General features: G+C 38.7%; 1 protein-coding gene across 2 annotated transcripts in view; it reads right to left on the bottom strand.

The window, feature by feature from the left end:
• The window catches only part of NPC1 (NPC intracellular cholesterol transporter 1), a 52,335-nt gene extending 42,098 nt beyond the window's left edge, over positions 1 to 10,237 (bottom strand). For both annotated transcript variants that reach the window (XM_020968746.2, XM_020968748.2), the window contains exon 1: positions 9,927 to 10,237. In XM_020968746.2, the coding sequence (XP_020824405.1) occupies positions 9,927 to 9,980 (54 nt within the window). In that variant the 5' untranslated portion in view covers positions 9,981 to 10,237. The remainder of the gene's footprint in view (positions 1 to 9,926) is intronic.
• Positions 10,238 to 23,732: the final 13,495 nt, after the last annotated feature.

The raw sequence follows: 23,732 nt of genomic DNA, 5'->3' as shown, positions 1-23,732 counted from the left end.
GGCACTCTATCCACTGTGCCATCTAGTTGCACTATAGATCATGTGAAAGGGAATAATGTATAAAAATGTAAAGGTGTCTTCGAAGGGGCCAGGTTATGAGGAGCTCTAGATCAGTGTTTCTCCCCAAATGGAGTCATGACCCATAGTTTAAGAAGCACTGAAGGGTTCACAAGTAGAAAAAGTTTAATAAGACCTGCTCTAGAAGACAAAGGGATTTATATTTGATCTTAGAAGTGACAGGGAGCCACTGGGGTTTGGAAGCAAACAGGATGAGTTCAGCAAACTCAATTTCTTCCTGTAGCCTGGAAAACAGACTCAACAAACTGTCTTCAAATATCCAAAGGGCTGCCTGCCATGGGGAAGAGAGACTAGAGAGCACTTATACTGCAGGGCTCCACAAAGGACAAAAAAAGATCACTGGGTAAAAATTACATAAAGGAAAACAAATTCTGACTTGATGTAAAGAACTGTCTAAAAATAGTACGGTAGCCCCTCATGTAGCAGTGAATTCTCTACTGCTAGAAGGACTCAAAGGGAAGGCACCACCTTATACAATGAAAGGCCAGGTGACCACTGTCAGGGACACTTCGAAGAAGATTCCTGTTTATTGGAAAGACTTCCGTGAACTGATGCTGAGTGAAGTGAGCAGAACCAGGAGAACACTGTACACAGTAACAGCCACACTGTGCACTGACTGACTTTGATAGACTTGGCTCTTCACAGCAATGCAAGGATCTAAGACACCTCAAAGGTCCCATGATGGAAAATGCTATCCACAGCCAGAGAAAGAACAATGGAGTCTAAATACGATTGAAGCATACTATTTTCTCTTTTTTGTTTGCTTGTTTTTTTCTTTCTTGTGTTCTGATTCTTTCTCCCTTTGTTCTGATTCTTCTTTCACAAAATGACTTGTACATCATATAAACATTTAAAATGACTGTACATCATAACCTACATCAGATTGCATGCTATCTTGGGGAGAGGGGAAGGAAAAGTGAATGCTAAAAATTAAAAAAAACTGGAAGATTAAAAAAAAAGACTCTTGCTTAAGGTACAAGTTTGAATCAGACCACTAGATTCTCTTTCTACTCTAAGACATCAGGAGCTCAAAATATAACTTTCCTTCTCTGACATTTTAAATTCTGAGCTACCCTTTCTGTGGTTCACATGACAACTAAGTTCACTCTTCTGCATGTTCCACACCCCTGACACCTCCCCCCAAGTCTAGGAAACACCTGTGGTATACAACAGCCTTACTGAGATGCTACGCCCTATAGTTTTAGAAGAAAATAACTCTCTGACAGTTCTTTCAAGGGATTATATATACATGAAGCATCATGAAAGCTAACTCAAGTAAGACATGGATCCTAGAACTTGCATTCCAAAAAGATAAACAGACATCCAGGGCTATGCTATTTCAGAGGAAGGAGAGATTATTTCTAAATCTGTTCTAGATTAAGCCTTTGTAATTGTTGTTTTAAGTAAGAATGAGGCTAGCTACCCATATGGAGGCAGTACTTGCCAGACAACTCAGATCCACAACCTCTATCTTTCCCCTAATCCCTAGCCCTCATATCCAATCCACTGTCAAATCATGTGATTCTGTCTCCATAATAGCTCTCACATTCACTTCCTTTCAACCCATATATCCAGTTCAGACTTTTGTTACCTCTTGCCTGGACTTTTTTTTTGTTTTTAGGATTCAGCTATAGATCCTTCAATCTCCAATCTATCCTTGCTCCAATCCATCATCTATGCAGCCACCAAACTGATTCCTAAGGTGAAGCTCTGGCTACTCATCTGCTAGGTACCAGGAACCATTCTAAGCACTGAGGATACAAAGAAAGGCAAAAGACAGGCCATGCTCTCAAGGAGCTCACAGTCAAATGGAAGAGACAAACAATATATACAGGATAAATTAGAGATACAACAGAGGGAAGCTTTAGAAGCTCCTTACCACCTCTAGGATGCAATATGCATATTCTTTCCTTTGGCATTTAAAACCCACGACAACATAGTTCCAGGATCTATTTCCTGACTGATTTCACATCATTCACCCTTATACAGTCTATATTTTAGCCAAACTGGCCCACTTACCTGCATATAACATTCAATATGCAACTTCCAAGCATTTTCACACACTACTCTCCTTTCTAGAATGTACCCCCTCCTCACCTCTGCCTCCTGGAATCTTTAGCTTTCTTCAAAGACGTGCTCAAGAGCCACTCTCTACAAAAGGCCTTTCCTGATAACCCAGATTTTCATGTTCCACCCCACATATGTCTTGTATATATTTTGTATTGATATGTTTATCTATTTTTTGTTTATCCCCAGTAGAATTAAACTCCTTGAAGGCAGGGACCATTTCATTTTTCTTTGTTATCTGCTGCACCTATAACAGTGCCTTGCCTGTAGAGGTGCTCAAAAAATGGCAGTTTAATGAATTAATGCTAGAATGGGGAAAAGTCACCTACAAAAGTTTCATGAACAACAATGTCTCCAAGAATTATTGGAGAACCACCTTCTGGGATACTATTTTCTAAGCAATATTACAAGTTATTTTGGGTATTCAATAACACTAATGTCTACTAAGTTAAAAGGTAATACGGCTCCTAAGAAGCACATTAATATGGCAATAGTTCTCCAACTTTTCAGTGGGACTTCACTTTGAACAAAAACTTGGTGGAACTAGACCAGAAAAGTCTTTTAAGGTGACTTGTTAAAATGTCTACTATATTAATGGTACCAAATAAACCAAAGCTGATTAGAAAACAAAAACTCCTAAGTTCTTAAAGCAAAAATGTGATTAGCTGAGGACCTGGTTTCAAATCCTAACTATGATACTCTTTACATGTATTTGGAAAACTCACTTAACTTCTCTGAACCCAATTTCTTCATCATCTTCATAATAGCTAACATTTATGTAGCACTTACTATGTGCCAGGCACTACACTCATCACTTTTCAATTATCATCTCATTTAATCCTCACAACAATCCTGGGATGCAGGTATCATTATTATCCCCATTTTACAGATGAGAAAACTGAGGCAAACGGGTTAAGTGATTTGTCCAGGGTCACACAGCTAATATATATCTGAGGGCACATTTGAACTCATGTCTTCCTGACTCATGGCCTGTGCTCTATCCACTGTTCCACTTATCGGTCTCATCTGTAAAATAAGAAGTCCAAATGCCTTCTAAGATCCCTTGAAGCTTCCAATCTATGATTCTTCAATTGCTATCAAATACTGGCTTATGAAAGTAAACAGAAAAGAGAGAACTGCTCTGAAGCACCTTACAAAATCCAATCAGACAGTTTCCAATTACTAAACATGACAATAAACTTCTACAACACATCAAGTCATTTGTAATGTTGCTGAATCCAAAAAGATCTAAAGAAATGAGGGTTTAAACTTTTTTTTTAAAGTCCAAATGCCACTTTAGTTTTTTTGTCAATACCATAAAACCATTTTTTAAAAATTTTCTAACAAAACAACCTATGATCAACCCCAAGTAGACTTTATAGTGCAATGCTTACTATGTGAGGTAAGATACCTGAGGAATGAAATAAAAAACTAAACTGAGCGAGTACAAGGTCAAGAACACAGGACTACGGGACTTCAAAATTTAAATTGCTATAGAAATGTCAATTATTACTATGACTGGGGCAGACAGAGAAAACTCCACGCAGAAATCATATCTTCAATCTGAGCTCTGTTTGTCTTGAAGAATGGAGAGGATTTCAAAGAGGATAATTCAGGGAGAGGTAGGGAGGAGGAGAACTCCAGTGATGATGGGGGAGTAAACAGAGGGAATGGACCAGGAATCTAGGAAATAAGAACTGAGTAGTTCGGTTTTAAGAAAATTGGGGAAAATAAGGTTGCAAAAGTAGGATGGACATAGATTTAGAAAATTTGGCTAAATGTTAAACCACCTCCAGAAAATGACGACAGAGAGCTGGGTCTATGGTCCAATGTGTACGTGTGCATACATGTGAAGCTTCTGTTTGAATACATGCTCATGGGTGATTTGAGAGACACATCATGGATTTACTCTGAATGTCAAGCTAAAGGCTGTTTCTAAACCTGAATCAGGAGGTATTGATTTTCTTCAAGGTGACACCCATCCTACTTCACAAATAACAAACCAGAAATTCTGACAAATATTCCTAAATTTTATTAAATGGGGCAAGGCCTCAGAAACAGAGATTATGTTGTTTGGATTATAATGAGGGATCCTTTGTTCTGTGTAATACAACAATGGAGCATCACAAAGACCTATTCAGCCTGTCTCTAACCATCTGCGTCTAAGAAAAGGTCATTTTCTTTGAATTACTAATATATGATATTCAAGTTGAAATTTAACTTCCTCCCCTCCCCACAAAAAAAGAAAATAAGGCACAGTCTATCAAAGTATTAAGAAAAAAAATGTTGCCCTGTTTCAGAGTTTCCTCGCCTCCCACCTTCCCAAGTCTAAAGGTTAACTAGTCTAACTTTCTGCCTAATACCTACTGAACTAGCTCAACTATCAACTCTGCTAAATCTGATTCTCCTAACGAAAGAGCCCGTGAAAACTATGTGGAACTATGTCCAAAGTTACTAAACTGTGAATACCCTTTGACCCTTCAATACCATTACTAGGTCTACAACTCCAAAGAGATTAAAGAGGAAAAGCACTCATGTCCAAAAATATTTTTTAGCAGCTTTTTTTTTTTGGCAGCTAGGTGATACAGGATAGAGTGCTTGGCCTGGAGTTCCATTATACCCAAGTTCAAATCCTCTCTTAGACATTTACTAGCTGTGTGATCCTGGACAAACCTTTTGCCTCAATGTTTTCTCACTGTAAAATGGGGGTAATAATAGGAACTACCTCTCAGCATTGTTACGAAGGTAAAACGAGATATTTATAAAGTACCTGGCACACAGGAAGAGCTATAGAAATGTTAGCTATTATCTTTGTAGTATCAAAGAATTGAAAACCTAGTGAGTGCCCATCAACTTGGGGAATAACTGAACAAACTAAGGTACATGAACATAAAGGAATATTATCATACCATAAAAAATGATGAAAGAGAGCAGCTAGGTAGCGCAGTAGATAAAGCATTGGCCCTGGAGTTAGGAAGACCTGAGTTCAAATCCAGCCTCAGACACTTGACACCAGCTGTGTGACCCTGGGCAAGTCATTTAACTCCATTGCCTAGCACACCCCCCCAAAAAACCAAACAAACCCCAAAAACTTATGAAAGACGCAGTTTCCATGAAATCTGGGAAGACTTGTAAAAACTGACAGGGTAAAAAGAACCAAGAAAGCAATGTATAAAATAACAATACTGCAAAAATAATAACTGAAAAACTTTAATCAATATCATGATTGTCTTGTCAGAGACGATAAAACTCAAGTGCAGAATGAAACATTTCTTGGACATGGTCAATATGAGAATCTTCATATGTTACAGAGGTCTTGTCCCCCCTACTCCTTCCCCTGTGGGTGGGTGGGGGCAATGAAAAGGAGAGAAAATTGATTTTTGTTCACTGAAACAATTTTTCATTTTAAAAAAAGGGGGCTCATGATCACTTATGGACAGGAGAACAGGGATTCCTCAACTTTCCAAAATGTTATAGAATTATTTTGGCCAACTACAAGCCTTAGAAATGCACTAATGCACTGATGGAGTTCTAGAGGGATCCAACTATTCAGGACAGCAATCTGGAATTATTCCAAAAGAGCTAAAAAAACCTGTGCATACTTCTAGGGCTGTATCCCAAAGAGATCATACAAATGGGAAAAGGACCCACATGTACAAAAATATACATAGCAGCTCTTTTTGTGGTGGCAAAGAGTTGGAAATTGAGAGGATGCCCATCAATTGGGGAATGGCTGAGCAAGTTGTGGTATATGAATGTAATGGAATACTATTGTGCTATAAGAAATGATGAAAAGGCTGATTTCAGAAAAACCTGGAAAAACTTGTATGGACTGATGCTGAGTGAAGTGAGCAGAATCAGGAGAATGTTGTACACAGTATCAGCCACATTGTTCGATTACTAATATTGATAAACTTAACCCTTCCCAGCAATACAAGGATCTAAGACATCTCCAAAGGCCTAATGATGGAAAATGCTAATCCACATCCAAAGAAAGAACGATGGAGTTTGAATACAGATCAAAGCATACTATTTGCTATTTTTTTTTCTTCTGTTGAGTTTTGTTTCCTCTTTCTTGTGATTCCTCCTATTGGTTCTAATTCTTACTTACAACATCACTAATGTGAAAATATGTTTAATAAGAATGTATATGTATACCCTATATCAGACTGTGTGCTGTCTTGGGGAGAGTAATTGGGAGGGAGGGAGAGAAAAATTTTAAACTCAAAAGCATATGGAAGTGATTGTTTATAAATCAAAATAATCAATTTTTTTTAATTTTAAAATTTTTTAAAAATTAAAAAACAAAACAAAACAAAACTGTGCATATCCTTTAACCCAGCAACACCACTACTAGATCTGTATCCCAAAGAGATCAAGAGGGGACAGCTAGGTGACACATTGAATAAAACTCTGGTCTTGGAGTCAGGAGGCCTTGAGTTCAAATCCGACCTCAGACACTTAATACTTACTAGCTGTGTGACCCTGGGCAAGTCACTTAATCCCTGATTGCCTCACTAAAAAAGCAAAAAAAAAAATCAAAGGAAAAGGACCTATATGCACAAAAAATGTTTATAGCAGCTCTTTTTGTGGTGGCAAAGAATTGGAAATTGAGAGGCTATCCATCCACTGGGGAACGGCTGAACAAGTTATGGTATATGATTGTGATAGAATACTATTATGTTAAAAGAAACAATAAGCAGATGGTTTCAGAAAAACCTGAGAAGAGTTATATGAGCTGATACAAAGCAAAGCGAGCAGAACCAGAAGAACATTGTACACAGTACACAAGATGATCAACTGTGAATAACTTAGCTATGCTGATCAACACAATGATCCAAGGCAATTCTGAAGAACTTAAGATGAAAAATGGTACCTATCTCCAGAAAAAGACCTGATGGAGTCTGAATGCAGACTGAATCATAATTTTTTCACTTTCTTGATTTTCTTGGCTTTTTTTTGTAACATGGCTAATATGGACATATGTTTTGCATAATTTCACATGTATAACTGATATCACATTTTTTCTTACCTTCACAATGGGTGAGAAAGGGTGGGAGGGAAAGAATTCAGAGCTCAACTCAAAAAAAAAAGACATTAAAAATAATTTCAAAAAAAAATTGGCCCAGGCCAAATGCTATCATTTTGTTTGCTTATCAGCTGTTAAAAAAATTAAGAGTAGAGTAAGAGCAGCCTCTTTCCCTCTCTCCCCTTCCAAAGTCAAGGACAGATTTATTGTCAGGGAAATTCACTTACCACTTCTAAAACTGTCATATACCACTCCTAAACAGAAGTGAGGCTTCGTCTGTGAAGATTTTATTGACAATAGCTACCAAACCTTAATTTAATTAGCAAGCTATTCCACTGGACCAAAGGCCACCAAAGCAATAGCCAAGTGTTTCATAACAAAAAGAATGTTGTATGGACTATCATTATGTTAGGATTTAAAGACCTTGGGAAAGGCTTCAAGGTATTTTGCAATAACTAGTTTTAATCAATGACCTCCTTCTCAGAACGTTTTAGAGGGCTAAGTACCTAGGGGTGAAAAGCACTGGCACAGGATTATTCAAAATAAAGATCACCTTTTTAAAAATATGATCATAAAAAAAACAAACAAAAAAATAAAAAATGATCATAGCAGTAGCACAACTGGCCAATGTAATGCCACTTAGTGAGATGGATAATAGGCAAACTTCTTTCTCTTCCCTCCTTCATGTTTACCAGGATATTTGGCCCCTTGGAGATTCTAAGGTGGGAAAAAAAAACAAAAAACTTTCTTCATTTTTCTTGAGTAGCATAGTATGAGTGTGTCAAAAGCCTAATTAAAAAAACAAAACAAAACAAAGACAGTTCTTGGTATACAAATTCTCCCAATCAGGTATAGTATCAAATGGATAAGGGCTAGGGTGTCCTACAACTGGATGTAACCTTTTAGTAGAAATGTACCAGTATAGAACATTCTCAAGAAAGGGCAAACCACAACACTTAGAAGTTACACCTGCTAGGAGGAAGTTCCCACTTGACTCTCCAGTTTTTCAGCTTTTGTAGAGGCTGATATCAACTCCAATCTTCAGGAACTCCCCCCAAAAGTCAACACAGTGGGGATACTTAATAAATTTTCATCTAATACTTTAGCTGTCTCCAACTGTGAACTCATAAATGGCATTTTTACTAAATAGTATGTACTTGGTTTCAACTGTCACCTTGAATATAATGGCTGGGTGATCCTAGATGTTGCTCTAGGCAACTCTCAAATTACTGCACAGAAGGCGCAAACATTCACTGGTAAAAGGAGTTAAGGTTCCAATACCAATCAAATCACAGGTCCAATACCTGTGGGTGGGGTGGGGATGTTCTTATGATAATTGTTTAAAAAGGGACGAAAACAGAGAAATCATATCCACTGCTTTAGGATACTTCTCCATTTTACCAGGTTCAGAGGTGCTTAGCACCCCCTCTTAGGAAGCTGGGATTCAAGAGCTACTCCTCACCCCTTAAGAGAATAGAAAAATCCTTAAAAGTATAATGAAGCTTTCACAGCAAGCCCCTGGTGTGATGTTATTTAACAAAAATAAGGGCAACAGGGGCAGCTAGGTGGTGCAGTGGATAGAGCACCGGCCCTGGATTCAGGAGGACCTCAGTTCAAATCCGGCCTCAGACACATACCACTTACTAGCTGTGTGACTCTGGGCAAGTCACTTAACCCCACTGCCTAACCAAAAAAAAAAAAATAAGGGCAATGCCTCAGGTTAACTGTGGCCTGGGAATCAAAAGAATAAGGTTCTGGATCAACTTTCCCATTCATTACCCCCATGTCTTGACAAGTCACTTCTCTTGGGACCTTAATTTTCAGACTTGCAAAACAGGCAAACAGGACTAGATCTACGGTTATTAATCTCTTGGGGAGAAGAAAGGAGCAGTGTCTATGGACAGATTTAAGAGACAGGGAATTTAGAAGGGTAAAAAAAAATTACAATCTTTATTTTCACATTCAAACTGAAATTTAGCATTTTCTTCAATTATTTAAAAACATTCTGACAAGGGGTCCACAGGCTTCACCCGACTGCAAAGGGTCCATGACACCCTTCCCTCCCCCCCAAAAATAAGTAAAACAAGAAAAGGATTAAGTGAGGTGTATTTTACAAGCAACTGTCACTAAGCTTACTCATTCCTTCCGTAGCTAACCCATTTGACAAGGTATGACGGAGAATCAATAAAACCTGGTAAGGACCCCACCCGGCAAGGGGCACTTTCTTGCTTTTAGTCTGCCTTGGCTTTCCAGCCTCCTCTCCCCCCTTCTCTTCCCCTGGGCCTTTCAGACAACTTTAAACTCCAAATCGCTGGCGAGGATTAGCCGAGATAGCCCCATAGCCCTCAAGCCAGTGTAACCCATAGTAACTCCCATCTCTGTCGCAGAAGAAGAGAAAAAGAAATGGGGAGGGAGAGAGAGGGGAGAAGAGAAGGAGAGAGAGAGACTGGAGATAAAAGATGGAGAGAGAGAAAGCGATAGAGAGATGAGAGAGACTGGAGAAAGAGACGGAGGGAGAAAAAGAGAGAAGGGGAGAAGGGGGAAGAGGAGAGAGGGAAAGCGGAGGAGGGGAAAGGAAAGGGGAGGAGGGGAAAGGAAAGGGAAGAGGGCAGGAGAGGAAGAAAGAGGGAGGAGGAGGAAATGGGGAGAGGGGAGAAGACAGGAGGTAGGGGGAGAGGAGGAGAGTAAATGGGTCTATGTGTACGGGCTGCACAGGGAGGCGGAAGAAGAGGGAAGGGGATGAGAGGCTCACCTGCACGGGACAAAGCAGCGCCAGGCCGACGGCCAGGAGCAGCCGGGGGCTCATGATCCGGCGGTTGCGGCAGCCGGCTGCGGTCAGCGGGGTCGGAGGGGGCGCAGGGCAGGGCGGCCCGCGAGTCGGACGGGGCGCAGGACAGGGGGCAGGCGCGCCGGGCGGAGCTGGGCTGTGCCGGAGGGAGCCGGGCTGTGCCGGAGGGAGCCGGAGCCGGTCCGTCCACGTCCCCCTGCGACGCCGCCTTCGCTCACACCAGTGGAATTTTGTGAGCCAGCACAGCAGCAGGGAGCGAGCTTAACGCGCAAGTCAGGAAGGAGACGGTGGGGGGGGGGAATGCAGGGTGGGGCTACGCATGCGATCCGCCCCTTGGGTCGCCGCCTCCTCTTCTCCCCTCTCCCCAAGGGGCGGAGCCTCGTGTCGCCGGGCGCCGCGCGCTCCTGCTCCCCCCACCCTTCACCCCTCCCCCAGCCCAGCGCCTGCCGGGCCCTGCCGCAGCCGGCAGCAGGAGGCCCGCGGCTTTGCTTCCCTAGCCTTGGCTCCGGCGCCGTCCTCTACGAGGAGCTAAAAATGATCTTCCTCTCCACCAATGCTCCTGCACCTCCCTGAGTTTCTCCTCGGCCGCCATCGCGCTCTCTCCTTGCATTATTATAATTCTCTGTGCTGACCCCACTTGCTCGTTCCTTGCTCTTTTTAGTTGACTGAATACTAGCAATGCCCCCCTCCTCCCACTTTCCACCCCATTCTTCACCTTGAATCTTCTGGTTTCATACAAACTTAGGGACCTCCATCCAGCCCTCTCCCTTTTTTTCTGGGATGATTTAGGGAAGGAGAATGTTCCTAAGGACGTCAATCATTTTTCCTTATCTATAGTGAGTAACAGTTCACTTTTGCTGGGGAGAACGATTCCAAGGGTCCACATACAGCCTTTTTACTTCTAGAATTGGAGGGTGGGTGGCGTGGAGTCTCCTCCAAATGATTTCACGCTGCAATTGTTTTGAAAGCAAAAAATCGCATCAACCCAAGTGAAATTAAGTTGTCTGGGTTTAGGAGCAGTGTGGTTATAAGGGTAAGACCGCTGATGTGAGGTAGGAGACCTGGGGTTAAATTCTGGCTCTGAGTGACCTTTAACGAATCATTTCGCTTCTCTTCAATTCAATCAACAGTTATTAAGCACCTACCGTGCTAGGCGCTGTACTAAGCGCTGGGGATACAAAAAAAAAAGTAGCAACAGACAGTCCTCGCTCCCAAAGAGTTTACAGTCTAACGGGAGGGGTTGACAACATGCAAGCAAGTATATACAAAGCAGGCTATATATAGGAAATCATTAACAGAAGGCACTGGAATTAAGAGGGGTTGGAGAAGGCTTCCTACTGGACACGGGATTTAAGCTGGGACTTAAAGGACCTTGGAGGTCAGTAGTCACAGTGGAGGAGGGGGAGGGGTGGGGATAGCCATAGAGAGGAGGAGGAAAGGGGGGGGGAGAGGAAGGGAGGGGAAGGGAGAGAGATGCACTCAGTTTTCTCATTTGTAAAATAAGGAGATTTAACCAGATGATCTCTAATGGGCTGTCTAGCTAGGGACGCTCTGGTCCTGGCCGCACCACGCAGTTTTATTTGCTGATACAGCTACACAAACACAACTCAACTCCAAGCAGTATACCCAGTCGGGTGGGAACACTCCCAGGGAGCTTGACGTATGGTGGCCTGACCCATGATGGGAGGTTATCAGACAAACCCAAAGCCAGAGAGGACTTAGTCATTGGCCGAAGGCAGGGGAAGGGAGGGGCGGCGTGGAGAGATGGTGACAGTCTCCTGGAGTGACGCTTTGGATTCTCAGTGCCAAACATGTAATCGTCACAGATCCTGTCTGTTTACAGCTGACTCTGCCAAAACTTCTCGAGAGCTTGAAAACACACACCATCTTTCGGTAGAAGTTTGCATTGCTGTTTTCAAGTACCTACAGCTACCTGGGGAGCTTGGAAAAAGAGCTGCAAACTTTTGGCTGGCTGACCCTTCTGGTTTGGGGAGCGAGGAGATTGTCATCTGCCACTGAATCATTGTGTTACAGAATGAGGACCCTTTGAGGCCTTCTAGTCCAATACTCTTTCTTTTTTTTTATTTAAAATTTTTATTTAAAAAAATTGAACTTTAAATAAACACCAAATAAAATGGTGTTACATCTATATAAATAGAAAAGGGATCGTATATGAAATTGTGAATCTGTATGAACAGATAGTTTTAACATATATTAAAAATTCAACATATAGCTTTGAAAGCTGTTCTACTTTATGATTCTCTCTGGCCTTTCTGTTCTCTTATGAATTTTTTTAAAAAACTTCAATGACTTTCTTTTTTCTTTTTTGCTATCCTATACTTCTATTTCTGTTCTTTCCCCCACCCTTCTCCCCACAGGAGGAGGGAAAAAAAAAAGATAAAATCTCCGTAGCAAAAATTCAAATTCAAGGAAATCAAATTCCCACTTTGGCCATATCCATCACCTCTATTTCAGGAAGTATCAATAGGATCATTTTACAGTTAAGGAAATAGTCCCAGAGAGCTAAAATTACTTGACCAAGATTAAAAAAAAAGTTAGCATTTCTTTACAAAGTAGAAGTTAATTGACTTGTCCAGAATCCCACATCCCAATAACTACCTTGTTGTGCACAACTAATTCAGCTCACCACAAGAGCCAGGATCCTATACTAACTGAAGGGATGAAGCCAGCTTAACCTTCTTTTCAAATGCGCATTGATGAGGCGGGAGACGAGATGGAAGCAACTCCGTTTTATTTTTACAAAGCATTCCCTTAAGTAGTAAAGTAACAGGAACTTCTTATCAAGTTACAATGACATAGAGCTCATGCTGTGCTAAGGACAGTGTATGGGCAGTCCTGTGCACTGATCTGACTCCAATCCCAGATAGACTGCTAATGACCATACAATAACTAGGAGAGTTAAAGATTGTTAAAGATCCATAGAATGGAGCACCGAGCCAGATGACCTTTGCTCATAGATCAGTCACCTGAGAGGGGCATCAGTGAGACCTCATGGACAGCCTGTGGCCCTCTACATCCTTACAGATCCCCAACACTACCTGAATCTGGACTTGAATTCCCCTCCCTGGTTCCAAGTCCACATGCTATCTAATACTCCACCTACCAGATTCAAGATTTGCATTTGTGTTACAATGATATCAATGTAAAAACATTCTAACCTACATTTTGCATCCTTGTGGTGATACTTTTCCTCCCCAGATTTCAAACAAATTGTTTCTTGCCGCAGTTAAAATTATTAGTGATTTGCTTTTTGTAATTAAGGACATTAAAGCAAGGATGACTTTTCCTAACAATGGAAGGCCAGAGTAGAATGAAGCCAGGTTATACTACTATAACACTCACTCTGGGCCCAATCTGCCATCTCCCATCAAACTTGCAGTCTTAAGTCCTCAGTAGGGAATAACTACTTTTCTCCTCAGGGTTCTTAGGGTATTACCCTGGATGGTTGTGACTTCTAACACTTTCACTCCTAAACTCCCTTTGATTGTTTCCCATTACCAATGAGCCTGGTGAACCGTGCTAGCTTTAGAAAAGATATTTACAAGGAGCACTGGCCCTGCATTCAGGAGGACCTGAGTTCGAAACCGGCGTCAGACACATAACACTTACTAGCTGTGTGACTCTGGGCAAGTCACTTAACCCCATTGCCTAGTTAAAAAAAAAAAGAAGAAAGAAAAGACATTTACTAAGAAGATATGGCAAGAACAGCTAATACATTGTGTCTCTTATATTACCATCATTCTTTAAGTTTGAATAAACTCTCCCTAGGGACTTTGCACTGGTGCATTCTGCCCTTGCACATGTAATGTCCCTTGGGAGGGAGAGTGTGTTGCTTGAAGGAAGATGATGACACATATGTATAAAGGACACATTTGGCCACCTCCCAACTACTGGCTCTGGAAGTCCTATCTCCCTGTGTGGAGTCCTGATGAAGTTTCCCTTAGGTGCACGGGGCTCTAAAGATCAGTGCCTTTCTCAAGTCCATAGCCAACACTTCTCTCTAAAAAAAAAAAAAGCTTTTTTTTTTAAGGCAATTGGGGTTAAGTGACTTGCCCAGGGTCACACAGTAAATGTCAAGTGTTTGGTTTGAGGTCAGATTTGAACTCAGGTCCTCCTGACTTCAGGACCAGTGCTCTATCCACTGTGCCACCTAGCTGCCCCCCAACACTTCTCTCTATGGTAAGAGTCACTATCCTTGAAGCTACCACCATCCTCTGATGATTGCTTTCCATCTATCTGCAGGGGCAGCCTTTGTCATCAGCCTTTACCATTCCAGTGGTTACTGATATTGATGCCAGTCACTGGTGGAAATTCTGCTGGAACCTCAAGAGATCCTAAATGTTCAAGTTCACCTAGTCACTCCTCTTGGAATACTTTTTTTAACCTAAGATCAGGAAAGAAAAAATTAAAACAAAACAAAAATGAAAGTGAGATCTCTAATGGCTAGGTGAGAGATAGGCCTTCCTCCTACCTCAGAAGCTCAGAGTAGTCCTTGCTTCACACACCATTACTTATCACTGGAAACAGTGATCTTCTAAATCTATACATTGGATTGGAGGCAAGTAAGGAATATTTGACAGTGCTCTGTAGAAGCAGGAATAGAGTGGAGCCAGGAAGTTCAGTGGCACAGTGCAAGGCCTGGAGTCAGGAAAACTCATCTTCCTGAGTTCAAATGTAGCCTCGAACACTTACTAGCTGTGTGACCCTGGACAAGTTGCTTAACCCTGTTTGCCTCAGTTTCCTCATCTGTAAAATGAACTGGAGAAGGAAACGGCAAAGCCACTCCAGTGTCTCTGCCAAGAAAACCCCAAATGGGGTCACAAAGAACCTGAAATGACTAAGCAATAACAAGCAGTGGAATCATCTTTAGTTGGCTCAAGCCTATTGTTAAATTTGTACTGCAAATATTTATACCTCAGAAGCTGGCAAATGTTACAGAGTGACTTGAGTTGTCGCTTTTGTTGACTGTCTAGATTTAGGAAAGTGAGGGAAAAATATTAATGCTGCAAATTAAACTTAAAAGTGTGTTGGGCATAGATTTCATTTATTTATCTATCCATCGCTTTATTTATGGAAAATCATCTATTAAACATTTACTAGCATAACACTATATCTATATCTCTCTCTCTATATATATGTATACTATATATATATATATATATATATATATACACACATACAGACACACAGACACACACAGACACACATAGACACAGACACAGACGTATATATGCTCTAAGGACTGGGCCCTATTTGGTCAGAACTCCTAGCAGTGATCAGACCAGGCCTAGGCAAAAAGGTATAAGAGATGAAAGTTTGTATTCAGGGTCCTCTGCAAGAAGTATTTCGGCAATCCTCTTCCTTCCAGGCCTCAGGCTATGCATTGTAAAGGAGAGGATCCTACTGGGCTCCTTACCTGGATCTTCCCTATTCATTACTCCACTGAGCTGGAACACGGTGTAGTAGAAATGATAACATGTGCCATATGTTGTTGTTTTAGGATACAGAGTATCCCACGAAGTCTTAGTGCAGTTTTAAGTTTTATTCCTTAAAACTGCACTAAGACTTTTGGGACCCCCTATTTAATGACAGTATTGTAAGATTTGCAAACCATTTTACCTGTGCCTATATCATTTGACCCTCCCAAATGTCCCGTGATGCAGGCACTACGGGTATTATCACTCCCAAGAAATTGAACATCAAAGTCTTTCTATAGAGGCATTTAGGTGTTGTAGAGGATGAAGTACTGGACATGGAATCAGGAAGACCTGAGTTCAAATCCTGCCTGAGATACTTACTTGTTTAACCCCAGGGAAAGTTATTTAACCTCTCTCAGCTTCAGATTTCACCTCTGTAAAATGGGAATAATCATAGCACCTCCCTCCCAGAGTTGTTGTGAGGATGAAATGAGATAGAATAATAAAAAATGCTTTGCAAATCTTAAACAGCTATACAAGTGTAGGGTATTTTAAGTCCAGCATCTTATACACAACATCATGTCTCTAAATCAGGAAGCAGAGGATCTGAATTTGAATCCCAGCTCTTCATTATAATAACTGTGTGGCCTTGAGCAAGTTTCTTTACTTCTTTTGACTCAGATTTCTTGACAGCAAAATGAGGAAATTGTACTAGACAATGTTATAAAACAGAAATGAAAAACTCTTATTTTTTTTTACATTAAAAAAAAGTTATTTCCCCAAACCATAAAAACACTGCTGGCCTTCAAAAATGTTTTTAAAGTTTTTTGTTTATATCTTTTGTTTTTACATCATCTTCATTTTAAAAATACATTTCTTGTCATCCTACTCAGGGATCTATTCTATTCTATTCTATTCTATTCTATTCTATTCTATTCTATTCTATCATGGGTTATATAATAAAGAATAAAAGAAAGAGACAAAAAAAAGGGCAGATTAGCAAAATCATCTCATCAACTGAGATTCCCCAACAGCTGTCCCCCACCTCTCCAGAGAAGGGAGGAAGGTACATTTTCTCATCCCCTATGCAGGACCAAAATTACTAGTTATTTTAATTATTCTTTCAGATTTGGGTATTTTTGTTCTTCTCATTCACTTTTTTGTGGGTCATTGTGTAAATTGCTATCCAGGTTCTGTTTCCTTCATTTTATGTAAGTGCGCATGCCTTGCCACCATTAGCTGAATCCCTCATATTCATTGATTTTTATAGCACAATAATATTCCATTATTTTCCTGGGCTTCAATTTGTTTATCAATTCTCTAATTGATGGACATCTAATTGGTTTCTGGTTCTTTTTTTCCCCCCACAAAAAAAAAAGTTACAATGAATATTTTGAAGCATGCGAAACCTTCCTTTCTTTCTTTGACCTCCTTGGAGTATAGCCTGGGAGAGGGATCTCTGGGTCAAAGGGTATGGACATTTTAGTCATTTTTTCAGCATAATTCCAAATTATTTCACAGAAATGTTTGGGCCAATTCACAGCTCTACCAACTATGTATGAGAGTGGTGTCATTCCTGATGCTTAGATGATTTTTAAGGTCCCTACCAGTTCTAAATGACTTCCCTGATTTCCCTCTATTTCCACTCCTCCAACAACATCATCATCATCTTCATCAGACGTATTTGTGATCCATAATGTATGTTCCTGATCACAACCTTATGAAGTGTATAGTACCATCCCACCTTCTCATTACAATTTAGTTTTTCTCTGTTGCTATTCCCTCAGAGTCCTGTGATCTGCCAATTGATTTGATAGATCAAGTATCTACTACTATATCAATGGATCCTAATAATGAAATACTTTATCTTTCCCCCGTAACTTTTTTGGAATTTAACGTAGTGGAGTGTAACTATTTTTTGAAGTCAGGAATTTCCTCAGTCCACAAGAAATCCTTGACCTTACAAGGTTATTGTAAAAATCAAATGAGATAGTGTCCACAGTGTGTCCCAAGAGTCTTAGTTCAGTTTTAAGATTTAACAGCTTGCAAACTTTAAGTGTCAATTGTCATTTAGAATAACCCTATAACAAATTGTGGTATATGAATGTAATGGAATACTATTGTGCTATAAGAAATGATGAGCAAGCAGGCTTCAGAAAAACCTGGAAAGACTTATATGAACTAATGCTGAGTGAAGTGAGCAGAACCAGGAGAATATTGTACATAGTAACAGCTACGTTGTGTCATGACTAATGTTGATAGAATTAGCCCTTCTCAGCAATACAAGGATCTAAGACATCTCCAAAGGCCTCATTATGGAAAATGCTATCCACATCCAAAGAAAGAACTATGGAATTTGAATGCACATCGAAGCATACTATTTGTTCTTTTTTTTCCTTCTGTTTTGTTTTGTTTCCTCTTTCTTTTGATTCCTTCTATCGGTTCTAATTCTTCCTTACAACATGACTAGTGTGAAAATATGTTTAATAGGAATGTATAAGTATAGCCTATATCAGATTGCCTCTATCTTGGGGAGGGAGGGGGAGAGGGAGATAAATTTAAAACTCAAAAGCTTATGGAAATGATTGTTGATAAGTCAAAATTAATTAATTAATAAAAATAATCCTATAAAAAGGAAAATCATTGCTTGCTTCTCAGATGAAGAAAACTACAAATATTTATTCCCCCCTAAAATAATAGAGACTAATTATATTTAATTTATGTTCACTCTATGTACTGTCTCACACTAGCAATATATATATATATATATATATATATATAAAATCTCATTCTCATCTTTTTTGTGGGATTCAAGTCAAAATAATCCAAGAATAAGTCAATATCACACTATATGAAATGTTCTACAGTCTCTTGCACAAGTGGATCAAATAACTGCTTTTTGTAATTGGATATAAGACCACCTTCTGTTGGCTCCCTGAAATCATCTTCAGGGTAAGTGTCATAGCCTCCAGGACAATGACAATGTGGATAAATACGTTATCTGCCATTTCACATGATTTTGATTTCTTCTGCCAGGTTTCTATTTTGAAAGTTTTTTACTCCACAAAGCTTAGGGATTATGTATATTTTGGAATGGAGCTGTTCAGTAAAGGGTAGTCCTTAAATTTTTATGGATCAAAGTGATGATGTCTGGGCATACAAAGTTTGATTTGATAATGCTCCATTTCCAATACAGTTTATTAAATCCTCAAGAAATCTTTGATATCTGTATTATAGCATGGGTATTTGTTACCTATCAGTCCACAGAATCTGGTGAACCTCTGATTTCTAATTCTAGCCTCCAAGTCATTCTTGCTAGGTATTTGTTAGGAACAAAAATTTTACAGCCTGAAGTGATTTGTGTGGTTTCTATTATCTCCTTGTATAATCCTCATTGATCATTGAGTTCCTTAAGTATAAACTGTCTGTAATTTCTGGTTATTTCTGACCTGGCACTGAATTTCTGCCATAAACTCTTCTGTTACCATAAACAAATGCTTATGACTCAACTATTTGTTCAGCCCTTCCTTACTGACACATTACTGGCCAAGTTCAGTATGCTGTGGGTGACAGATGCTTAAGCTTTTGATTCCTCTAGGATCTTGGCAGATTTATAGGCTCTACTCCAGAGTAAATCACTTTGGGTCACAAATGATGATGATGATATTTTTCTCTTTCTTAAAGGGATTCAGGTAGAAACGGTCCTGGAACATGTGCTGCTATTCTCTCATACTTAATGTTCTATGGACTTTGCACAGATGATAGAATAACTGCTTTTTATAGTTGAATCAACTCCATTGATCAATTAAAAAAAAATTTAACTTCACCTGTTTTCTTGGAGCATTTTGCTTGGTTTTCTCTCCTACCTCCTCAAACTCCTCCCCTTTCTCTTAACATAAACATATATATTCTCAACCTACCTATCTCTGTGTGTGTGTTCCCCTTCCACTCAGTAGAATGTAAAGTCTTTGAGGGCAGAGACTATGTCTTTTTTTCCTTTTATATCCCCAGAATTTAGCATAGTGCCTTACAAATAGAAGATTCTTCATGAATATTTGTGTATTTGAATTGCATGAGACAAATATATATTAATCAACAACTATGTAAAAGGCACTATATGCTAGGTACTAGGGTTATAAAAAAAATGGCAGTCTCTGCCCTTAAGGAAGTTACATTCTACTAGAGGTGAAGGTAGGGATGATACATTGTGTTAAACTTGTAAACTTAACCGGACTATAGTAAGCTCCATGAGAGTAGGAACCATAAGATCATAGATTTAGAGCAGGAAACGACCTTCATAAAATTGTATTCACAGGGCCCCTTTCCAATACTATATTAAACTTATAGCGTAGTCAAAAAGGTCACTAAAGATCTTTTTATTTTTTATTATTTTTCATTTTTTAAATTTTATTTTATTATTTTTTTAATTTAAGAATTTTAAAAATTATTTTAAAAAAGAGAATAGTTGCTTTAAAAGCCAAATGGAGGATTTTATATTTGATCCTAGAGGCAATAGGAAACTACTGGAGTTAATTGAGTAGGGGCTATCCTCTTTAATCTTAGTGCCTTTTCTCTAAGATTATCTCCAATTTATCTTGTATACATCTTTTTGTATATAGTTGTTTGAATATTGTCTGCTGGATTAGGCTATGAATTCCTTGAGCATGGAGACTAGGTTGGGTCTTTTGTTTTTGTTTTTGTTTTTTGCTTTTCTTTGTATCACCAAAGCTTCTCATGGTTCTTGGAATATGTTGTTGTTCAGTGGTTCAGTCATGTTTGACTCTTCATGGCCGTGTGGACCATACTGTCTATGAGGTTTTCTTGGCAGCTGATGGACCTATATGAAGGAAATAGTGATTTATCTACTTGCTGCACAACCTCTAAGTAATTAATTGTGTGTTCAGATGTTTTTCCCATGTTCGACTCTTTATGACATTTGGGGTTTTCTTGGCAAAGATACTGGAGTGTTTTGCCATTTCTTTCTTCAGCTCATTTTACAGATGAGGAAACTTAGGCAAACAGGGTTAAGTGACTTACCCAGCGTCACACTAGTACAGGTGTCTGAGGCCAGATTTGAATTCAGGAAATGAGTCTTCCTGACTCCAGGCCTGACACTTCACCCATTGTATCACCTAGCTGCCCCAAAGCAAAAATAGACCCAATAAAAAGAAATAAGCAAACTACATTTTGACAAAAAGTTATCATAGACAATGAATTAATAGAAATGCTAAAATTATATGCACCAAGTGATATAGCATCTAAATTCTTATGGAAAGTTAAATGAGTTATGGTGAGAAATAGACAATGAAATTATAGTAGTATGGAACCCTAATTTATTCCTCTTAGATCTAGAAAAATCTAACCAGAAAATAAACAAAAAAGAAATAAATGAAGGACCTGAATAGAATTTTAGAAAAATTAGAAATGATAGACCTCTGGAGAATATTGAATGAGAAGAGAAAGGAGTATACCTACTTAACTGTGCCTGGTACCTTCACAAAAATTGATCATGTACTAGGGCATAAAAACCAAATGAATGTATGCAGAAAAGCAGAAATATTAAATGTATCTTTTCCTGATACTAATGCAATTAAAACAGCATTCAATAAAGTGCTTTTGAAGCAAAGATTAAAAATTAATTGAAAAATAATTAACTTAATTATAAAGCATAACAAGAACAAATCACAGAAACAATGAATAATTGCATTAAATAAAACAACAACAATAAGACAACATTACCAAAATTTGGGGGATGTAGCCAAAGCAATGCTCAGGGGAAAATTCATATCTCTAAACATTTTTCTTCAATAAAACAGAGAGAAAGAGTAAATCAATAAATTGGGCATACAACTAAAAAAAACCCCTAGAAAACCAATTAATTAACCCCCCAATTAAACACCAAAATAGAAATTCTGAAAATCAAAGGAGAGATTAAAAGTGTATTAATGTACCCATTTTTCCATAGCTCCTCCAACATTTGTCATTTTCTTCTCATCTTCTTTGCCAGTTTGATAGATATGAGATGGACCTTCAAAGTCACTTTAATTTGAGTTTCTGTATTTATTAGTGATTTAGAGAATTTTTTCAACTAGCTTGGATTTCTTCCTTTGAAAATTTCCTATTCATGTCATTTGACAGTGTATTGAGGAATGGCTCTTACTCTTATAAATCTGCATCATTTATCAGGGAAACTTGTCGCACAAAGACTTCCTGCCCCGTTACTGGTTTCCCTTCTGATTTTTTATTTACTACATTAGATTTGTTTGTGCAATGTGCAAAAAAATATACAATTTGTATGTGATCAGTATTATCCTGTGTGATTCTCTCTATCATTTGTTTAGTCATGAACTCTTCCTTTATCCATAAATCCAAAAGGTAATTTCTTCCTTGCTCCTCTAATTTGTTTGCAATGTCGTATTTTACATATAGGTCATTCATCCATTTGGAGCTTACATTAGTGTATTGTGTGAGGTGTTGGTCTAAAGTCTAAAGCCAATTTCTGCTAGACTACTCTATAACAGTTTTCCCAGCAGTTTTTTTTTTGTGAAAGATGAGTAATTCCTCCAGTAACTAGATTCTTGAGTTTCTTGAACACTATGTTACTATGTTTGTTTCTGTATGCTGTATACCTACTATTCCACTGATCAATCTCTTTTTTTTAAACCAGTACCAAATCATTTTTAAAGGTTGCTGCTTTGTAGTATGGGTTATTATTTACCATTTATTAATATTGTTTGTACCTAACTCTATACTAGAGATTGTTTGAACCCAGAATGTTATTCTGACTTCAGTAATTCTCCAGGAATGGCAGAGATGGCTACAAGGAATTTTGAGTGACCCACAGGTTTCATTTAGGGGTCTGACAAAGCTTGTGTTTTGGGTTCTCTTGTGTTTTGACTTCACCAAAATTTTATTTATTGTTTATATTTACTGATATCCATCTCAATCTATCTTGCTTTCAAATTGCCCTCTCAGCAAAATTGTTTAACTACATACATGTGGTTTGTGTGGGGTACCCTTGTCTAAATCCTATATAATGTTAATGTCCCAGAACCTAGAGGAGAGGGAACCATACCTCCTTTCTAGCTTTCGCTCCTCTATCAAATAACCTAATAAATTTCTTTCTAAAACTATTTCATGATCCAACCATTTTAGGGAGCAATTTGGAATTACGTCCAAAGGGCTGTAAAAATTTGCATATCCTTTGACCCAGCAATAGCACTTCTAAGGCTATATCCCAAAGAGATCATACAAATGGGAAAAGGACCCACATGTACAAAAATATTTATAGCAGCTCTTTTTGTGGTGGCAAAGTATTGGAAATTGAGAGGATGCCCATCAATTGGGGAATGGCTGAGCAAGTTGTGATATGTTAATGTAATGGAATACTATTGTGCTATAAGAAATGATGAACAGGCTGACTTCAGAAAAACCTGGAAAGACTTGTATAGTCTGATGCTGAGTGAAGTGAGCAGAACCAAGAGAACATTGTACACAATAACAGCCAAGATGTGCAAAGACTAATATTGATAAACTTAGCCCTTCCCAGCAATACAAGGATTTAGGACATCTCCAAAGGCCTCGTGATGGAAAATGCTATCCACATCCAAAGAAAGAACGATGTATTTTGAATACAGATTGAAGCATACTATTTGCTATTTTTTTTTCTTCTGTGGAGTTTTGTTTCCTCTTTCTGGTGGTTCCTCCTATTGGTTCTAATTCTTACTTACAACATCACTAATGTGAAAATATATTTAATAGGAATGTATATGCATAGCCTATATCAGATTTGCACCATCTTGGGGAGGTTGGTGGGGAGGAAGGGGAGAAAAATTTTAAACGCAAAAGCATATGGAAGTAATTGTTGATAAATCAAAATAAATTAATTTTAAAAACTATTTCTGATTTTGCTCTCACAAACAACAGTATTATGTTTTTGACTTAAATATTTATCCCTTTTCTTATTACTTAAAAAAAATTATCCTTGAGATTCTTGATCTTTTGTTCCTCTCTATGAATTTTGTTATTATTTTTTTCGAGGTCCATAAAATATTTGACATTTTGATTGTGATGTTAATCACTAATTAAGAAAATTAATTTAGGTAGCATTGTCATTTTTATTATATTGGCTTACCACGAGCAATTAATGTTTCTGCAATTGTATAGGCCAGCCTCTATTTCTTCAAAGAGTATTTTATAGTTAGATTTCTATAATCCCTGGGTGAATCTTGGTATATACATTTGCACATAATTTAGATTCTGCAGTTATTTTGAATGGATTTTTTAAAACTTTTCCATCTGGGTTTTATTGGTTTATTTATAGGAATGCTGT

This window comes from Phascolarctos cinereus, unplaced genomic scaffold (genome assembly GCF_003287225.1).
Source record: "Phascolarctos cinereus isolate Bilbo 61053 unplaced genomic scaffold, phaCin_HiC Scaffold_4;HRSCAF=312, whole genome shotgun sequence".
In the NCBI taxonomy this organism is placed as follows: Eukaryota; Metazoa; Chordata; class Mammalia; order Diprotodontia; family Phascolarctidae; genus Phascolarctos; species Phascolarctos cinereus.
The sequence above is the reverse complement of the archived record's forward strand: the minus strand, read 5'-3'. Positions and strand labels throughout refer to the sequence as shown.